Raw genomic sequence first — 22,369 nt, forward strand, 5'->3', positions numbered from 1 at the left:
GAGGCTGCATGCATGTCTGAATGAGTGTGTGTGTGTGTGTGTGTGTGCGCGAGTGTGCCTACTCGTGCAAGCGTGTGTATGTTTATCTGTAGAGCTTTCTTTGAGCCGAGTTTTTCCAAGTATAATGTGCTTTTCACCTTGGTCTCAACATAACTGCACATTGTACAACTGGCATAGGCTATTTGATGCAGCCCCCTGCATCACTATCAATAAGTTGCTCGTCTCTTCCTCAGGACCTCCTCTCTCCTTACAGAATCTGCATTTAATCTCTCCCTGTATTCCCTTGTTCTTTCTTTACTCGCCATCTCTCGCCATCTGCCTCAAACTGAAAATAAATAAATAAAGGGAAACATTTAAGTGGCAAAATACTGTAGTTTAACATGTATTCAGCTTCAAAATGGGATCTTATGGAAGCAGAGATTCACCAAATTGAGCTGGTGTATAAATATTAAATTTGTGAATAATATAGTAGCAAAATGTGTTAAAAGGACAAAATATTCAATAAACTTAACCATTAGCTATAAAATATGTATCTAAGGGCATTATTTATGTATATAAATGCAGTTCATATCATATAGTGTGACAAAATAATCATATGATGTGACAAGAAAACCCTGTCACACATTATGATGTTGTGTCACACCATATGAGGTTTCATGTACTTAGCATGATATTAAGCAATGTGCCTTTATGCTAAAACCATGCTAACTACAATATGACGATATAGTTTTAAAGATAATATTGACTGAAAAGTAATTTCATTTTGGCACTTTTGTGTAAAATGAGTCACACCAAAAGACAGTGCAAAAGGGAACTGAAGCAGGAGTGCCGGATATACTTGATTTTTTTTTGAAAACATGAAGAGAGATAACTCACCTTCTAACTTTCAGTGTCCTTCTGAGGTGTTGTTCTTCCTCCTGAAAGAAGGAGAACACCCACTCCCCAAAGGTCTCCAAACAATTGCCCATCTAAAAAAAGGAATATGGTGGCACACCATATGGTATCCATTTTTGGGACGAAATGTTTTAGTTAAGGGTGGCTTCAAAATATTATATCTGAACTTTTAGCAAAGTAGTCTCACAAGTAGACATCCGGGTTATCAATATATGATTGAATAAACAGAAAATGAATTCATTTTTTTGTTTTTATTCAAAATCAAACTTTGTGAAATGTGCTTGGGACAGTCATGCCATATGAGTTTTTTCCTGGTTAGGTTGAAAATTGTGAAAAAATGGAAACTTAATCACATGAATGCTCTGTATGTTCATATAAAACAGCACTTTCTGAACAATATCACCACAGTTTTTGACATATTTTACTATAATTTACTTATCTTTGACACAGTGGACCAAAAAAAGGCCATGTCATGTCAACCACCCATATACGCAGAACCATGGCCTCACTTTTTGTTTATAAATGCCTTGAGACCTCAAGAATGGCACAGGAATAGTTTTAAGCGTTAACAATAAATCTAATATAGTAATTTTTGCAATTAAAGTGATTTATATAGGTAGTGGTCTGAGTGAATGACCTTGACTTCTGTAATGTCACAATAGGAAGTCTATCGGTCTCATCACCATTTCCGCTATACTAAAACACAGCTGACTGCAACTCCGATCCGCCATTTTGAGCTAATTTATCGCCATGCCACATAGAAATGTCAAGCACCACCATGCTTCACTGTAGGAATGGGGTTCTCAGGGTGTTGGGTTTGTGCCACACATGGCATTTCCTATGGTGGCCAAAAAATTCAATTTTAATCTCATTTGACCAGAGAATCTTCTTCCATGTGTTTGGGGGGTCTGCTGTAGTAGAGAGTGCATGCACATCCAACTTTGTACAGGTTCAGGGTAAAAAAGTCCGTCAATTAAAAAGAAAAAAAATATACCCGCACACCGTCGCTGCTGCTCTCAGTGATTTTATTGATAGATACACAACGTTTAAACCATAATAGGTCTTCGTTGGGTGTTAACAGGAACAAAGGGTGGGAGGGGATATATACCCATGAGACTAGGCATTGCTCTCAATTATCCAATCAAGGAGTAAGTAGTATTCATAAACTTATGAGTGTAAGAGATACATACATACAATACATTTTTTCTCATTCATCTCATTATCTCTAGCCGCGTTATCCTGTTCTACAGGGTCGCAGGCAAGCTGGAGCCTATCCCAGCTGACTACGGGCGAAAGGCGGGGTACACCCTGGACAAGTCGCCAGGTCATCACAGGGCTGACACATAGACACAGACAACCATTCACACTCACATTCTAGGCTGTAAGGTGAACCCCGTTTTCGTTTCATCTCGCTCCGACGTCTCCGAACTACGAAATATTTATTTTAAAACTAAGAATGAGTACTAGAAAGTGTGGCGAAAAAAGTTCTCACCTTATAATCCTGTCAATTCCTCGCACCGAGCGATCGCGTGGCGAACTATTTTCCTCTAAAAATGACGTGTCGGGACATCACGTGACCGGTCTGGACCAATCGCGTTGCCGATTTTTGACCACAGATCAGCTGACAGCTTGCGTAATTACAGTCACATTAGTAGAAAAAGTCTCCAAAACACCCTCCAAAGTGGGTGAAATGTCTTCTAAGTCCTAAATAGTGCTTTAACCCTTTGGTGACTGACCCCTTGAAAATGGTTCCTCCAGGAACGATGACGTTTCAGTTGTCAAGACAACGGAAAAACTAAAATACAAAAACAGAAAGATACGTCACAATGCTCTTGTGCACAAAACAAAATGCTCTTGTATTTGTATTTTAGTTTTTCCGTTGTCTTGACAACTGAAACGTCATGGTTCCTGGAGGAACCATTTTCAAGGGGTCAGTCACCAAAGGGTTAAATACATCACTAAGACAATATTGCATATATGTGGTATATTGAAGTGTTTATATTATTATTAGAATAAAAATAATTTTTATTATCACCATTATTATAGTACAAAATATGGTGTAATGGTCTAATGACTAGGACCATTCATGCATTCATTCTCTTGGGTTATTAACTATAAAGTACTGATCAACCATAAAACAATTTGCTTGAAAAACAGACCTACAATGTTACACAGGCAGTAATGGAATAGAGTATTGACTCGTCATTGTGGGCTATACACACCATGGATTAGCCATAAAATGGCATATATAATATATAGGCAATGCGTGTGATTTCAGATCAAGATTTAAGAAATTGTGCAGGAAGGAGAAGAGTCCATAGGAATAATAATACACAATAATAATAATAATAATACAACCTATATATAATATTGCAGTTCTATTGCTCAGTTCAGAGGCACAATGGCAGGGATTCAAGTATTCACTACCTATGCAGTGGCACAGTAGAGGTAGGTAAACGCACTAGGCAGCACTATGCACCTGCAGCAGCGGCAACAAAGAAGATGCAAGACTGAGTCATCATACATCACACAACAGAACTATGTGGCAAATTGCAAACTTTAATAGAAAATGTAAACAACAAAACAGTGATATATACACATTACAAATGCAAATTTATATATACACACACAAAAAAAAAAATATATATATATATATATATATATAATAAAAGTCCTGTGGCACGGTGCAAAAAGGCAGGGGTCACACACACAGTGCTGTGACTAATTGTCTTCACATTGAACAGTAGCAAGTAGCATTCTATGGTCATGTATGAGAAGTTAGGGGGGCGTCGTGGCTCGGGTGGATGGGGCGCCGTGCCATGGATCCGGGGACCCGGGTTCGGTTCCGACCCGAGGTCATTTCCCGATCCCTCCCCGTCTCTCTCTCCCACTCATTTCCTGTCTTTACACTGTCCTATCCAATAAAGGTGAAAAAAGCCCAAAAAATATCTTTAAAAAAATGTATGAGAAGTTAGTACATGGCTTACTTGTCCTTCTCTTGTCTAGCAGGCTCATTCAGAAATCTGGTGTACTGCTGGTAGCAGCTCTTGTGGTACTGCATCTCCAGAGCCACACAGTCTTTGTCCTTAATGTGTACCAGAATACTGTGGTCATCTTTAGTCTCAGCAGCAGTCTGCAACTTGCCTTGCCAGACAGAAAGACATGCTTATTACCACATAGGAATTTAAGTTTGCCAGTAGCATATTCACATAAAGGCACACATGTTACATGCATACAAACATTGAAACATAACATCCATGCATGCAAACACACTTGCAGAGGGAGATAGCACTGTAGATAATCATCCGTAATAGTGACCCTTTGTGTGTGTGTGGGGGCGGGCAGGGGGGTTGATCAGTGATTGTGACCCTTTGTGTGAGTGTGTGTGTGTGTGGGGGGGGGGGTTTGCTTACCTGCTGTTAAGGTCTCAGCTTTTGAAAGAGCTTCCCTTTGTCATTTGCCTCCCTTTAAGACGAATTTGAGTTTTGTTTTTTGTTTTTTTACATATAATGCACAGGGGTGGCACGGTGGTGTAGTGGTTAGCGCTGTCGCCTCACAGCAAGAAGGTCCTGGGTTCGAGCCCCGGGGCCGGCGAGGGCCTTTCTGTGTGGAGTTTGCATGTTCTCCCCGTGTCCGCGTGGGTTTCCTCCGGGTGCTCCGGTTTCCCCCACAGTCCAAAGACATGCAGGTTAGGTTAACTGGTGACTCTAAATTGACCGTAGGTGTGAATGTGAGTGTGAATGGTTGTCTGTGTCTATGTGTCAGCCCTGTGATGACCTGGCGACTTGTCCAGGGTGTACCCCGCCTTTCGCCCGTAGTCAGCTGGGATAGGCTCCAGCTTGCCTGCGACCCTGTAGAAGGATTAAGCGGCTAGAGATAATGAGATGAGATGAGATAATGCACAGGGCAGGAAGGACGGGACCTGAGCTGGACATAGGCAGTGCTGACCTGGATCTAAGACTCTTAGTGCTGCCCGATGTTGAGGGGCCAGCTTCGGAGGGGGGGGCAGCTTCGGGGGGTCTTGCGGCGTCTTGAGTTTCATCTCCCCCTTCTTTCTCGCGCACCATACGCTTTCCCGCTCGTTCAATAGCAAGTTTGTCCGTAAACCTGCGGTAACATGCAGGGTGGAAGGCAGCATCCTCGGGTATCTTGTCAAACTCTAATCGGCTACTCTCCTATTCTCACCGCTCAACTGCAGCCACTGTCGGATACTGTCCCGGTATGTATTCCACCGTTTGAAGGTAAATTCCTGGGTCACTCTGTGCTTCACAGAAGCTATATGCATATAGCACTGCTTACGTGCAAGAAGTTTTCTCCTTTTTGCCGTTATTTCCAAACTTTCCTCTCCTCCACTGCTGCTAGACGAGGCTGTGGCGGCTGCCATGTTGGTCTCTTGTTTACGAAGTGGGGCTACGTCAGCAACCGTGGAACCTGTTCTGTAGCGAAATCTTATTCCGCGGTGCCAAAATATCATTCCGCGCCGATGACATTAGTTCGCTTTTTCAAGCCTTCATGCGAAAAATTGACAGCATTACAAGGTGAGAACTTTTTGATGACATCATTTCATAATACATCCATTTTTAAGAATTGGATATTATGTAGTTCGGAGACGTCGGAGCGGAATCTTGTTTCTGAAAGACTTTTCGGGGTTCACCTTACGGCCTATTCACACCTACGGTCAATTTAGAGTCACCAGTTAACCTAACCTGCATGTCTTTGGACTGTGGGGGAAACCAGAGCACCCGGAGGAAACCCACATGGACAACATGCAAACTCCGCACAGAAAGGCCCTCGCAGGCCACGGGGCTCGAACCCGGACCTTCTTGCTGTGAGGCGACAGCGCTAACCACTACACCACCGTGCCGCCATTGGGCAAACTCCAAATGCATTTTCTAAAGCAATGACTTTTTTTTGGCCACTCTTGCATAAAGCCCCACTCTGTGGAGTGTACGGCTTAAAGTGGTCCTATGGACAGATACTCCCATCTCCGCTGTGGATCTTTGCAGCCACTTCAGTGTTATCTTTAGTGTATTTGTTGCATCTCCTTGCCCGGACTGAGTTTTGGTGGGCGGGGCCTTCTCTTGTCAGGTTTGTAGTGGTGCCATATTCTTTCCATTTTGCTATAATGGATTTAATGGAGCTCCGTGAGATATTCAAAGTTTGGGGTATTTTTTATAACCCAACCCTGATCTATACTTCTCCACAACTTTGTCTCTGACCTGTTTGGAGGCTCCTTGGTTTTCATGTTGCTTGCTTAGTCAGGGTCCTTCCAGAACAGGGTGATTTATACAGACATCATGTGACAGAGCATGTGACACTTTGATTGCATAAAGGTGGATCTTGGCAAAAATGTTTAGTGACACTTTAGCAGAGTGTGTTCTTTTGCCTTAAGTCCATGGCGATGTCTTTTTCTTTTCCTCACAGGTTCCCATCAGCTCGTTCACGTGATTTCTGTTGATAATCCGACACATGAACAGGAGTATCGATGTGTAACAGAACCGGAAGTGGAAGCCACAGAATACAGTTGGTACAAGTAAGTGAACGCAAGTAAATTAATGGAAATGAACTGGAGAGGATTTATAACATTTAAAACAGGAAAGGATTTTAGTTTTCTCGTGATTTCACAACACAGATGTGCCACAGTGGCACCATATAAGGACAAGTTTGCATTTATAAAACATCTTTGTTCCTTGGTGCAAAATAAATGGACAGATAAAGACATTCCTGTCTTGTCTTTCCAGAGGAGCTTTACTTAATAATACTGAAGGTACTTTCAACAGAAACATGTTTATTTCACCACTTGTCCACTCACAACCAGGGCATTATCTGAAACTGAGAAACACTGAAGAAGGCTTAAGTTCCGCCCGCTCAGGACAATAATGAAATGCCTCACATCCTTTTTTACAGTAGATATGAGTGTTTTACTGGGGAATACACCAGTCATATTTTCCATGCAAACTGCATCTGGGAAATTGAGTCACATATTTTGCAATATCTTCACTCGTCAGGAAATCAATGAATTGTTTTGATAAATTTGGGGACTTTTTTTGTTTGTGAATGTGTCAATATAATAAAAAGGAAAATACACACAGGCTTGAAGATATGAAATTTATCTTCTCGTGTTGAAAAACTCGTATTTTTCAGACAAAATACATCGCAGATCTGAGGTACATATTTCCAGATATTTGACTCCAATGACGTCACTCCCAGTGCTTTCCCAATGACTTGATTGATACACGTTGTCAAAATGGCAAACCGGTTCACAATTAAAATTCTTTTGATTAACTTGTGTATTTTTTTGTGGATGTGTCTATATAATATAAAGAACATCACACGGTTGCGTGAAGATATGAAGTTTATCTTCTCATGTTGAAAAATATATCACTCTTTCGCTTCACCCATTTGTGAATATATACAGTACATTCACCACTTGAAGATAAACTTCACATCTTCACGCAACTGTGTAATATTCTCGATATATAAGCATGTTAAACATCATATCAACATCCATCCATCCATTATCCATAACCGCTTATCCTGTTCAAGGTCGCAGGCAAGCTGGAGCCTATCCCAGTTGACTACAGGCGAAAGGCAGGGTACACCCTGGACAAGTCGCCAGGTCATCACAGGGCTGACACATAGATACAGACAACCATTCACACTCACATTCACACCTACAGTCAATTTAGAGTCACCAGTTAACCTAACCTGCATGTCTTTGGACTGTGGGGGAAACCGGAGCACCCGGAGGAAACCCACGCGGACACGGGGAGAACATGCAAACTCCACACAGAAAGGACCCTGTCGTTGCTGGGCTCAAACCCAGAACCTTCTTGCTGTGAGGTGACGGTACTAACAACATAACTCAAAGTAATGAATGGACTTTGATAAAATGTTGAGGAAAGGTGAGCCCTGGCCCAAGGAACAATTAATTAGATTTTGATGCAAATCCAAATGTATGCAGATTCAGGATTTTTTTTTTCTGTTCCCAATGTAACTCAAAAAGTAGTGAACGGATTTGGATGAAATTTGGTGGACAGGTTTAGTATTATCCTAGGTTCAAGTGATTTGGGTTTGACGTTGATACTACAGTATGTGGCTTGGTGGCGGTATACACTCTACCGACTGAGTGCCCTTCTAGTTATTAATGTATTTAAATTCAATTTTATAGTGAGAAATGGTATAACATGTTTTTGTACAAGAGTGCACATTGTATCTTTTATGGTTAAACATAAAGAAATCATTTAAGAAATCATTTTAAATTAAAGGCGGAACGGTGGTGTAGTGGTTAGCGCTGTCGCCTCACAGCAAGAAAGTCCGGGTTCGAGCCCCGTGGCCGGCGAGGGCCTTTCTGTGCGGAGTTTGCATGTTCTCCCCATGTCTGCGTGGGTTTCCTCCGGGTGCTCCGGTTTCCCCCACAGTCCAAAGACATGCAGGTTAGGTTAACTGGTGACTCTAAATTGAGCGTAGGTGTGAATGTGAGTGTGAATGGTTGTCTGTGTCTATGTGTCAGCCCTGTGATGACCTGGCGACTTGTCCAGGGTGTACCCCGCCTTTCGCCCGTAGTCAGCTGGGATAGGCTCCAGCTCGCCTGCGACCCTGTAGAACAGGATAAAGCGGCTACAGATAATGAGATGAGATGAGAATTCTACCAACATCAAATGAAGATGTTAAAGAGAGGGGGGTTTTTTTGTAGGGTTTGCATGTTTAAAAAGACAAAGCCTTATTTGTATGAATAAATATGCAAATGAAAGAGTACTAATACAAATAATATTTGTGAAAATTCAATTGGCAATTCTTGGTTTTGATACTGTATTTATTGCTTTAAAAAGTAATCCTGTTCACCTGTCACATCTTGCCTTAAATCAACTTAAGTTTGTTTGAGGTCAAGGTTAGATTAGCAGTTGAGATGGCAATGCATAGACAAACTCCGTTTCGTGAGAGAGAGAGAGAGAGAGAGAGCAGGAAGGTGAAGGAGTAACATTTCAAAGTCATCATATGACCAAGAAAGGAGGAAAGCTTCACTGTAAAAAATTTTACAGGCGGGTGTGGATTGAACATAGATTTTACATATCATTTGACTCAGAAATGTCATTTTCACTTACAACCAACTAAACCAGGTCGGCCTAATACACTTTCTCTCATTGTGATATCATGTTGAGCTATCAAGAATTTTAACATCCAAATATCAAAGATATCCTTGTTGATAGAACTAGCTGCAACCTGTTGCAACGCTGCATGTTGGAATCCTTGTTGGTAGAACCAATGACGCATATATACACGTGCTGTATGGGGTTTTCTTACCTCTGTGCAGGGGAAATCACATCAAGGAGGAACGTGCTTGTATTATTTTGTCAAGTCCAAGTAGCTGATGCAGCCTGAGTACTTGTTTCTGTGATGCAGCCTGAGCATTTTTTTTTATTGTGATGTAGAATTTCAGTTTATTCCAGAACACTTTATACTTTTAAAGACCTTAATCATTCAACAAATGTTTGCAAAATTTCAAATCATAGTGTGTAGTTTTATTTATTTATTTATTTTGAGGATAACCCCTTGAGATGTGGCATCTCATTTTCAAGGGGGTCCTAATAACAATACAAAAAAGAAAAGAAAAAAAAACAGAACTTAAATACACACACTAAACATATACACATATACACAATAGACATATAGACATATACACATAAACACACTCGCCAACGTTGCTCTCCAAACTACCCCACTACCCCCACCCAGCATACTACAGTAATGTCATTTATATACGGTATCATACGGTATCAGTACAACTAATCCAAAAAAAGAGGAACTGCAAGAGTTCAACATCTAAAATGTCACACAGGTCTCTTGACATCCAAGCAAGACATTGCTGATAAACTTGCAGAGACATTTGAAAAGAATTCCTCTGTGGAAAACTGCAATCCTGAATTTCAAGCCATGCGCAGAAAGGAGGAGGCCAAAGCCCTGAATTTCTTATCAGACAACACCGAACCATACAACCAGCCATTCTCTATGGATGAACTCCTATGCGCCATAAGAAACTGTCATGACACTGCAGTGGGCCCTGATATGATTCATTATCAATTCTTGAAACACTTACCGTCCATTGTGCTATTTCATCTACTTGCAATATTTAATGTGATTTGGGAATCAGGAACAATACCTGAGTCCTGGAAGACAGCATTTGTGATTCCTATTCCAAAACCCGGCAAAGATCATACTGATCCTACCAATTACCGTCCTATTGCATTAACCAGCTGCCTATGCAAAACTATGGAAAGAATGGTGAATAAAAGACTTGTGTGGATGATCGAGTCAGAACGACATTTGAGTGCATTTCAATGTGGCTTTAGGCAAGGAAAGAGCACCATGGACCATCTTATTAGATTGGAGGCCTATATACGGGATGGATTTGTCAAAAAGGAACATGTTATAGCAGTGTTTTTTGACCTTGAAAAGGCATACGATACTACTTGGAAATATGGCATTTTAAGGGACTTGTATTACATGGGGTTCAGAGGTCGTCTGCCCATTTTTATCTCAAATTTTTTGTCTAATAGATTTTTTCAAGTTCAATTGGGTACAACTTTCTCAACACCACACTTGCAAGAACAAGGAGTTCCCCAGGGAAGCATCCTTTCAGTCACTCTATTCAGTATTAAAATCAATAGTATTGTGAAGGAAATCAACCCAAATCTTTTTTGCAGCCTGTATGTTGATGACCTCTGTATTTGTTATAGAGGAAAATACATGAGTATAATCGAAAGGCAACTCCAGTTGTGCATAAATAAAATCAGCAATTGGTCCATTGAAAATGGCTTCAAATTCTCTAAGTCCAAGACTGTTTGCACTCATTTTTGCCAACTTCGAGCTTTACATCATGACCCATTGCTGTATATGGAAGGTGCCACAATCCAAGTTGTGAAAGAGGTTAAATTCCTTGGTTTGATACTTGACAATAAACTATCCTTTATTCCACATATAAAGACTCTTAAAAAGAGATGTTTTAAATCTTTGGACATTTTAAAGGTACTGGCAAAGACAAAGTGGGGGGCAGAGTGGACTATACTGCTACGCCTGTATAGAGCACTTGTAAGATCCCGTTTGGATTATGGCAGTATTGTCTATGGATCAGCAAGACAATCTTACATTATGATGCTGGATACTGTTCACCACCAAGGTTTAAGACTGGTCCTAGGGGCCTTTAGAACCTCTCCAGTGCAGAGTCTTTATGTAGAAGCAAGAGAACCATCCCTTAAATTGCGACGCTTGAAACTTGCACTTCAATATGCAGTCAAAATCAAAGGGAACAGAGATAACCCGGCATACCCCACTGTCTTTCAGCCACAGTATTTGGACTTTTATGAAGCCAGACCGCGGACTATCAGACCTTTCGGATTAAGAATTAAACCTTTCCTTCAGGATCTGAATATTGATCTGGATGGACTAATATCCTCTTCCCTTTGTTCCATTCCCCCTTGGACCTTGAGAAAACCTGTAATTGTGCAGGACCTGAGTCACAGAAAGAAAGCTAACACACACCCAAACGAGTACACTCCGATCTATACTGATGGCTCAAAAACTGATACCTGTGTGTCCTCAGCAATGGTAGTCGCCTCTAATCAGTGTGGAATACGCATCCCAAGTCTGTGCTCAATTTTTACAGCCGAAGCCCAAGCCTTGCTCTTAAGTCTTGAATACATTGAAGAGTCCAAACTGCAAAAAGCCTTGATTTGTACAGATTCTAGATCATGCCTACAGGCATTGGAGTTCTTAAAGACTGACCACCCTCTTATTGTCAACATACTTGAAAAAGTGGAATACTTAACTAAAATCAATATGGACATTATTTTTTGTTGGGTCCCTGGCCATGTGGGTTTGACTGGTAATGAAAAAGCAGATAATGCTGCTAAAGGAGCCCTGAATGAAGAGATTTCTGAATGCCAAATCCCTGTCTCTGATATCAGACCTATTCTTTCTTCCTACATAAATGACAAATGGCAAGCCGATTGGACTAACTGTGCTGGCAACAAGCTGAAAGAAATATGCACTAATGTGAAACAAGTGACTATTCAATCTTTTTCATGTAGACATGACCAAGTTGTCTACACAAGGGGTAGAATTGGACACTCTAGACTAACACATGGTTTTCTGTTAACTGGAGGTGAACCTCCACTTTGCGATCTTTGTGGTGATCTCTTATCAATTAAGCACATTTTGTCTTGCCCTGCTTTTAGAATACAAAGGCAGAAGTTTTTTAAAGAAAGCACAATGCTAGATATTTTTAATAAGGTTTCACCGTTAAAGGTTTTAAACTTTTTGAAGTGCATTGATGTGTACAAATGTATTTGATGTATTTATTTATTTATTTATTTATTTTATTATTGGTTTTAATTTTATGTGATATTTATTACCTGTATTGGCCATGAAATAGCCATAGATGCTTAAATGGCAATAAATATAAACAAACAAAACAAACAATCCAAAAAAGAGAGAAAAAACAAACAAACAAACAAGCAAACAAAAAACAATCAGAAACAGGAGCAAGATGTTTGAAAATGAGTAATTAGAGATAGGGGAGAGCGGGGTAAGATGAGCCACTTTTTACATTTTTCATCATAACTACATGTTAAAGCCATTTTTGCTTCCAGTCTACACACCATACCAAATTTCAAAGTGTACTGTTACTATCTGAGCAAAACACAATTGATAAGCTCTTATGGTTAGAGTGATATTACCTCTTGAAAAAAAAATGTCAAGTGGCTCAACTTACCCCATGCACGGGGTAAGATGAGCCACTGTGTGGGGTAAATTGAGCCAACACAAATCATGTTAGGTTAACAAAGTAAACAACTTTTATTATTAGAAATGCAATCAATGAATCAAGTCAAGTCAATCAAGTGGGGGATAGGGCCGTTGCATAGAGAAGGGGAGATGAAGAGAGAGGTGATAGAACGAGATGGGATAGGGAGGGATAGATAGATGGATAGAGAGAGAGATATGCGTAGATAGATAGAAAGAGGGATGGTTAGAGAGGGAATGAGAGATATACTATATTATAGAAATTACTAAAACAGTAGAGCAGTGCCAAAGAATCTTATTTCTTTCAGTAGGTTAAAACATTGCTAAAACATGCAGCAATCATTCCATCAATCATTTCATCATTATTCATTGTTCCAAGCGTTCAAATTGCAAGGGAACACCATTTGCCTCTCCCTCCGTGCTGTCCCCCCAACAGTAAAGGGGCGGGGCAATTTTTTCACAATATCCTGTCTTGACAGGACAGCCTCATCTTTCTCTTTGAAGACAAAAGTTGGCTTTCTTGCAGAGCCATGGCATGACCGGCTTCTTTTGAGAAATCTTGCCTCTATTTCGAAGACATCCAATTTGATTATCTGGCCAATGAAGAAATGCACTTTCACCAACTTGGTATAACCTGTCTCTACCTCTCCATTCTTTATCTTTTCAATGAACCTAGTCAGAGTCATCCTGTCCAAATGCATATCCCTCGCCACAGCCCGAACAGGCCTGCCTTTCCTGACTTCCTCTGCGGCTCTCTCCAAAACTGCACGGGACTGTGCGGCCCTGTCTGTTTTTCTTTTGTATGAGTGTGGCATCATGCACATCTGTAATAACAGAGGGCATTATTTTATTTATTAAAAACGTTTTAAACATATTATTTATATTAACATGTTATTTATTTGTTTGTTTATTTGTTGTTGTTGTCATATATGACCAGCAAATGTGAAAACTTAAGTGTCATCCATATTGGGTAAGCTCAGCCACCAATGGGGTAAGTTGAGCCAGTGGCTCAACTTGCCCCACATCTAATGGCTCATCTTACCCCGTGGCCACCATTTTGTAGAAAAATGCTAATAAAGGGGATTAGGCTAATCAAAATTATTTTTATTAGCATTCATATCATAGCTTAGAAAGCCACTAACTTAACCCTAATGTGTCTAAATATTATTCTACTTTTGTCTTCTCTAAATCATCTTCACTGTGGACAAACATGGAATTGACTTAGAAAGCACAAAAACACATTTTTATAAATATGTCCCTCACCTAGTTTGACATGTGGTGCTCCTCTCCACAAGTGTAAGTAAATGGTCCCGCCCCCCTTTGAATGTGGTCACATGGTCACATTTGTTTACTGTTTCTTAGAAACAGGGGGTGGCTCATCTTACCCCCTGGCTCATCTTACCCCGCTCTCCCCTAATCTAAAAATGTGAAGGGAAGAAATGGACCTGAGTGTTGAAGGAAGGCTGTTCCAATCTGATGGTGCTTTAAACTTAAATGCACGACGACCAATTTCTTTGCGAATTCTAGGTGTAACTAGAAACAAATGGTCAATGTGCCATAAACTGTAAGGAGAGCTTAAAGGAGTTAATAACTGTTTCAAGTAAGGAGGAGCCTTTAAGTGAATACATTTGAAAATTAGGGTTGACCAATGGAGCTGCCTTCTGATCTTAGGAGCTGGCCAGTCCAAAGTTTCATACATCACACAGTGATGTGTCCTATACGGACATCTAAGTACAAATCTACAGAGACTGTTATATAATACATTAAGAGGGCGAAGATGTGTTTCAGAGGTGTTGCCATAGACAACATCCGCATAATCAAATATTGGAAGAAGTAACGGAGTTACAATTCTTTTCCGGACTTCTTGTGAAAAGCAGTCTACTGAACGATAAAGAGATTTTAAACAACCAGTTATTTTTTTGGAGATTGCATTAATATGGGGTTTGAAGGATAGCTGAGAGTCAAGCCAGACACCTAAGTATTTAAACGCCTCCACTATTTTAAGTAATGTTCCATCAAGAAGAGTAATTGACCAATTAGTCAATGACAGAGAGCCAGGTCGAGTACAAAAAAGCATACTGTACGATTTTTCCTTATTCAGGAGTAAGGTGGGGTTTACATTAGACTGTATCAGTGGATCATCAGATTAACGTTTTCAAAACGATTAGCGTGTACACAGCAACGCCAATACACGATTCGCGTGCACACAGCAACGCCAATACGCGGATATGCTCGGCTCCGCAGGCATCCTGCGCTCCAAATCACTCCTCCCTGAACAGCGAGTGCCCTCTGGAGGGTGCGCACTCCGGCCCTGCGCAGCTCACAGACCGCGCGAGTGAAGCGCACGAGCAGTGATTCGGGACTGAGCCGCTGTGTGTGTGATCCCAGTGCATATCGGGCATGCGCGTCACTTACCACTTGCAAGTGGAAGGATGGCAAGCCTAAAAACAATCATAACTACACAATGGGCAGTATTTGCATCAGTATTTGCAGTATTTTCATACTTTTATACTCTTTAATGAAAGGTGATACAAGGCGGAAGTCCACGCCATTTTTCAGCAGTCGCGTCACATGACCAACGCCAGCGAATCAGGAAGGTGGATGTCACAGTGACGTTGTCCAATGACGACGCCAGCTAGAGCTCAGCACAGCGTATCCGCGTATTCTCAATGTTTACACAGCACCGGACCAGACACGATCTGGATTGAATACGTGGACCCTGGCGGATTCCCGTTTCCCGGCATTTCCAGGCGTTTTAATGTAAACGGACAGTGCATCCGCGAAGAAAACGAGACAGATACGGTCTAATGTAAACTTGGCCTAAGTGTGTAGTCCATATATTAACACTGACGCTCAGCTGTGAAGGTTAACTTGATTTGAATACTCAGGTAAAGGTTTAAGGTTTTTTTTTTTAGTTTTTTGTCGTAAAATTGAATTTTGAAATTGACACAGCAGTCACAGTTAGTTTATTTTGTCAAGTGCAAGTAGCTGATGGAGCCTGAGCACTTGTTTGTGATGCAGCCTGAGCCCCTTTTTTATTGTGGTATAAATGTCAGTTTACTCCAGAACACTTGTGAAAGACTCATTCAACAAATGTGTTCAAAATTTCAAATTATAGTCTGTAATCCAACTTGACTTTAATGTTCAGGTACATTTCAACAAAAGGTCTGTAGTTCTTCATTCTAAAATTGAAATGTGAGATTGACATGTAGCAACATGTCTGGAAGTGGATCACTTTTTTCCTGCACATTGCAGAATTCTTTTTCATTTGCAAGAGACACAGTCTTACAAATAAAAGTGTTTTCCTTTGACAATTATTTGTAAGTGTCTTTTTTGCGCCAGTGATTTATTGTATGTTTTAAGGTACAGGTAACTTGGAAAAAAAATCATATGAAATGTAGAAATACATGTTATTATAGCAAACATTTATTTGTTATTTATAAGAGTAACCTAATTTGGGTAACAGCAAAAATACATTGGTTGAAATCAAATGTAAACTCAAATTTTCTAGGCAACATGATGCAAGAGAATTTTGAGTTGAGATGGTCAACAACAAGTAGTACGTTGGCTGAACTCAAATTTCAACTCAGAAATCCTCGTTGACTTAACAAGGATCTTTGTTGACTTAAGAAGGATTTTCGTGTTTAAATTTGAGTTCAACCAACTTACCTTTTGTTGTTGACCATCTCAACACAAAATTCTCTTGCATCATGTTGCCTAGAAAATTTAAGTTGAGATGGTCACTTTTTTTTTTTTTTAACAGTGTTGCAGGATGGTAACAGGTGTGTGTTGGTATTAAAGTACAAGGAATAAAACCTGGCTTCCTGCCTCAGGATACGAACATGTGACTGGGGTAGTGAGTGTTTGGTAGTGTCATGATTTTTAGTTCTCGTAATTTGCTTGTACTTGAAATTGTATTCTGTATGTAAAGAACATGAAAGTCCTAGTGGTTTCATCCAGTTCATGAAAGACAGAGACGTAATGAGAAGTTGTAAATTTCACATGGAAATGATTCAGGATTTTTACATATTTACATAATAGTTATGATAATTATTATTATGTGATTATTCAACGATCACCCCAACCAGTGTTGTAGTCGAGTCACTAAACCTTGAATCTGAGTCCAGTCTCGAGTCCCCAATGTTCACATCCAAGTCAAGTCCAAGTCATTAAAGAAAATTCAAGTCGAGTCCACTATTGATCCGAATCGAGTCCGAGAACAAGACTCTAACCGCACCATGTGACGATGGCTGTTTCAGCACTATTAACATTAGTTTGTTCCTGAACATGCCGTATGAACAGGTGAATGTGCTTCTCTTTATCAGGGAGTGTGAAGTATTCTGTCAGAGATGGTTGGGAGACAGATGTAAGTGCAGAAGGTGTGTTTATTAATACAAGTGAAGACGGTAAACAATCCAGAACGGCAGGCAAAATCGTAAAACAGTGAAACAGGCGATAGGTTGAGCGAGACACAAACAGGCTATCGTAGACTCAGCAGAGTCAAGGGATCAGGAAACCAAACAAGGAAATAAGGCTCGGTAATGTGTCAGCAAGGCAACTCAATACTTTGCAAAGTAAGTTTGTTTTCACAGTTTTTATTTCGGCGCACTGATTGCACCTTAAAGTGCATATCACGGGTAAATTCAGGAGCAAGATCAATGTAATTCTCCTATTTTATATTAAACTTTGGTCAAATATCTGTAACATTCTGCATTTTGTGCAATTGTTTTACCTTGCGCAATACCAGAAAAATTCAGTTGAAATCAAGCCATTTGAGGCGAATTGGTCCGCCTCTGAAAAAACTTGGCGTTTGGATTTCCCGGCAAACATTGATTTTCATGATGTGGCGTGCGGGACGCCTCCCTCTGAATCCTACGCCAGCGCTGGTTTGTTTATGAGAAAACGACCTGGTGGTTTTCTGCAAATTTCTTCAACGTTATCGCGTAATTATTAAAATGGTTAACAGATGTATCGTAGGAGGGTGTAGCAACACCAATCTTGATGGGATTAGTACTCATCGTTTTCCAAAAGACCGGACAATGAGAGAGAAATGGGAGCGCTTGGTGTACACAGGCTGTGCACTGAAACCGTGCAAAGCTCGTGCAGCCTGTTGGCGCTTCCGCAGGTAACGTCACGAATCTGGCTGTAGACTCCCTTGGGATTTTTCCAGACATGTTTTGTTATTTTATTTTTTTCTGCTGTAGACAGACGGCCTTGTGCAGAATTACCCTTCTGGATGAGTGTGTAAAGGGACATACTTTCATATAAAAAAAAAAACGAAATTGGTTCAGGATATGCATTTTAATCCTGTGCACGTATGTGCACGAAAGTCCGCTTGATGCGCATGCTGTCTGAAGCACACCCAAGAGTCTATCTGATGCACGCGCCAAGGAGCGCAAGTGTGACACTCTTGCATGAAATTAGTACAAAAAATAATGTAGCTATAAATATCTTATGCCAAATTATTATGGCATGTTACAAAAAATAAAGAAAAAAAAATCAGAGTCCTCGTCTCCAATTTATGAGTTCGAATGCAGTTAATGCACGAGTCCGAGTCATCAGTGCTCAAGTCCAAGTCGAGTCATGAGTCCTTAAAATTAGGGCACGAGTCAGACTCGAGTACTACAAGCCTGACTCCAACACACACACACGGGCACACTCGCACCAACTCTAATTTTGCCTTTGAGTTGAAGTTGCAACTTGTAATTAAATCCCCACCTACAAGCACAGAAAATGTCCAAAAACTCTCAACCGGGGTAATCTCCTCCTACCAGTGCCTTCCGTTTACAGAGTGATATCAAATCAACTTGGCCGCTCACAGTGTGAACAGTGTAAAGTCTCCTTTCTTTGCTTTCAATGAATTTATAGAAGCATTGGGTTTAGATCAGTTAATATACAGACATATAGCATTGGCCATACTAATCGCTGTTTTGAGAAGGTAATTATCAATGTTTGAGTTATCACTACCATACGAAAAAAAACAGTAAAGAACTTATAAGAATTTACCACTGTCTTAGTAGTAAATCCTTATAAATATAAGGATAAATCCTTATAAGGAGTTATAAATAAATAAATATATGCCATGTATGATTTACTCCTGAAAGTGGCCCCTTTTGCATTTTCCTCATACAAATGTTTTATGAAAATCTAGTATGTATGAAGTGAACATTGTGCATGGTTTTTACAGATAATGTGTATGATGAATTACACCGTCTTTGTATGCTTCATGTAATGTTTGTAGTTTTAAATTATATTTTACAGTTTAAAATGTATATGCCTTTTATATGTAAATCCAACACAAACATATATGTTTTTGTTTGAATTGTGGATGTATCGTAAAGGTATTCTATGATGGCTCTCTATGTTTTTTATATGTCAACCTATTGAAAAAGACAGGTTTATTGTATGACTTCTTTAGGTTTATAGATGTTTTTATATGTCGATCAATTACTATAAATGTAAAAATAGAAGAGGTTTTTTGTATGAATTGTTCAGGTTTATCTATGTTTTTAAAATGTCAACCAATTACTGTCAATGTAATGTTGACATATAAAAAACATAGAGAGCCATCATAGAATACCTTTACGATACATCCACAATTCAAACAAAAACATATATGTTTGTGTGGATTTACATATAAAAGGCATATACATTTTAAACTGTAAAATATAATTTAAAGCTACAAACATTACATGAAGCATACAAAGACGGTGTAATTCATCATACACATTATCTGTAAAAACCATGCACAATGTTCACTTCATACATACTAGATTTTCATAAAACATTTGTATGAGGAAAATGCAAAATGGGCCACTTTCAGGAGTAAATCATACATGGCATATACATATTTATTTATAAATCCTTATAAGGATTTATCCTTATATTTATAAGGATTTACTACTAAGACAGTGGTAAATTCTTACAACCCCGATTCCAAAAAAGTTGGGACAAATTGTAAATAAAAACGGAATGCAATGATGTGGAAGTTTCAAAATTCCATATTTTATTCAGAATAGAACATAGATGACATATCAAATGTTTAAACTGAGAAAATGTATCATTTAAAGAGAAAAATTAGGTGATTTTAAATTTCATGACAACAACACATCTCAAAAAAGTTGGGACAAGGCCATGTTTCCCACTGTGAGACATCCCCTTTTCTCTTTACAACAGTCTGTAAACGTCTGGGGACTGAGGAGACAAGTTGCTCAAGTTTAGGGATAGGAATGTTAACCCATTCTTGTCTAATGTAGGATTCTAGTTGCTCAACTGTCTTAGGTCTTTTTTGTCGTATCTTCCGTTTTATGATGCGCCAAATGTTTTCTATGGGTGAAAGATCTGGACTGCAGGCTGGCCAGTTCAGTACCCGGACCCTTCTTCTACGCAGCCATGATGCTGTAATTGATGCAGTATGTGGTTTGGCATTGTGATGTTGGAAAATGCAAGGTCTTCCCTGAAAGAGACGTCGTCTGGATGGGAGCATATGTTGCTCTAGAACCTGGATATACCTTTCAGCATTGATGGTGTCTTTCCAGATGTGTAAGCTGCCCATGCCACACGCACTAATGCAACCCCATACCATCAGAGATGCAGGCTTCTGAACTGAGCGCTGAGAACAACTTGGGTCGTCCTTCTCCTCTTTAGTCCGAATGACACGGCGTCCCTGATTTCCATAAAGAACTTCAAATTTTGATTCGTCTGACCACAGAACAGTTTTCCACTTTGCCACAGTCCATTTTAAATGAGCCTTGGCCCAGAGAAGACGTCTGCGCTTCTGGATCATGTTTAGATACGGCTGCTTCTTTGAACTATAGAGTTTTAGCTGGCAACGGCGGATGGCACGGTGAATTGTGTTCACAGATGATGTTCTCTGGAAATATTCCTGAGCCCATTTTGTGATTTCCAATACAGAAGCATGCCTGTATGTGATGCAGTGCCGTCTAAGGGCCCGAAGATCACAGGCACCCAGTATGGTTTTCCGGCCTTGACCCTTACGCACAGAGATTCTTCCAGATTCTCTGAATCTTTTGATGATATTATGCACTGTAGATGATGATATGTTCAAACTCTTTGCAATTTTACACTGTTGAACTCCTTTCTGATTTTGCTCCACTATTTGTCGGCGCAGAATTAGGGGGATTGGTGATCCTCTTCCCATCTTTACTTCTGAGAGCTGCTGCCACTCCAAGATGCTCTTTTTATACCCAGTCATGTTAATGACCTATTGCCAATTGACCTAATGAGTTGCAATTTGGTCCTCAAGCTGTTCCTTTTTTGTACCTTTAACTTTTCCAGCCTCTTATTGCCCCTGTCCCAACTTTTTTGAGATGTGTTGCTGTCATGAAATTTCAAATGAGCCAGTATTTGTCATGAAATTTCAAAATGTCTCACTTTCGACATTTGATATGTTGTCTATGTTCTACTGTGAATACAATATCAGTTTTTGAGATTTGTAAATTATTGCATTCCATTTTTATTTACAATTTGTACTTTGTCCTAACTTTTTTGGAATCGGGGTTGTATAAGTTCTTTACTGTTTTTTTTTTCATATGCACGGGCGCAGATAGAGGGGGGGACGGGGGGATTCGTCCCACCCAGATTTAAATTCACCTCGTTCGGTCCCCCCCACTTATAGGGAGGAAAAAACGTCTATGCTGTCTTTCTTTGCATAAGGCAAACCTCACGGAAAAATCAAAAGACTAATTACCATTCGGTTTATTGAGGTCCACAGCAGTACATACATAGTTGCAACTGCGCAGACTGCACAGGTTGCGAGCTCGAGCTTGGTTGCTATGGTTACCCACAACAAGTTTGACAGGCATATCGGGGACAGCTCCTCCTAGTTCAGGACCCCAACACGGCATGATGACGGGTGCCAAAAGGCAGAAAACGATTGCATCATTTAAAAAAAAAAAACGACTGTAAGTAAACTGTGCCTTACTTTATCATATCACCTTGCAATTTTTTGATAGTCTGTTCAAAGTAATGTCGTAGTGAAAGTAAAATCGTACGGAGTAGAGATGCCTTTCTGGTAGCTTCCTTCTTTCGGTGGCAGCCTGTAGATACAGTGCTCAGAAGGCAGTTTTAATGTTTAATCTGGCGTTCCCTGCCATGATTTCAGCGAGCATATTGTTTCATAAGGAAACTTTGCGAAGAGTTGTTGACTGACTGCCGCTCACGCAACACACAGGCATAGCTAGAAAGTCAGGATGCACCGGTTTACACTTTACACACACACACGTAGCCCAGCCTCTCGCTATGTTTAACAGTTGGAACTTAGCGGTTTTAAAACTAGTTTTGCAGTTTCTGTGCGTGATGATAATGTGTAAACTTTGGATTTCCATAGGCTATGTTAAAATGTTATCATTGTCCTGGCCTGCAGGTAGTTCCTGGTGATGGCAGTGAGGGAGGTGAAATAACATGTATACACACTACCGTTCAAAAGTTTGGGGTCACCCAGACAATTTTGTGTTTTCCATGAAAAGTCACACTTTTATTTCCCACCATAAGTTGTAAAATGAATAGAAAATATAGTCAAGACATTTTTCTGGCCATTTTGAGCATTTAATCGACCCCACAAATGTGATGCTCCAGAAACTCAATCTGCTCAAAGGAAGGTCAGTTTTATAGCTTCTCTAAAGAGCTCAACTGTTTTCAGCTGCGCTAACATGAT

At 40.1% G+C, this 22,369-nt stretch overlaps 1 protein-coding gene across 2 annotated transcripts in view; it reads left to right on the forward strand.

Annotated features, from left to right (window-relative positions):
* Positions 1-22,369, forward strand: part of LOC132892064 (nectin-4-like) — a 48,450-nt gene that overhangs the window by 23,430 nt on the left and 2,651 nt on the right. For both annotated transcript variants that reach the window (XR_009655397.1, XM_060930427.1), the window contains exon 2: positions 6,319-6,427. Coding sequence is in view for 1 of the 2 variants with exons in the window: in XM_060930427.1 (XP_060786410.1) it covers positions 6,319-6,427 (109 nt within the window). In the remaining variant the exon portion in view is untranslated. The remainder of the gene's footprint in view (positions 1-6,318; positions 6,428-22,369) is intronic.

Source organism: Neoarius graeffei, chromosome 9, assembly GCF_027579695.1.
Source record: "Neoarius graeffei isolate fNeoGra1 chromosome 9, fNeoGra1.pri, whole genome shotgun sequence".
Taxonomy (NCBI): Eukaryota; Metazoa; Chordata; class Actinopteri; order Siluriformes; family Ariidae; genus Neoarius; species Neoarius graeffei.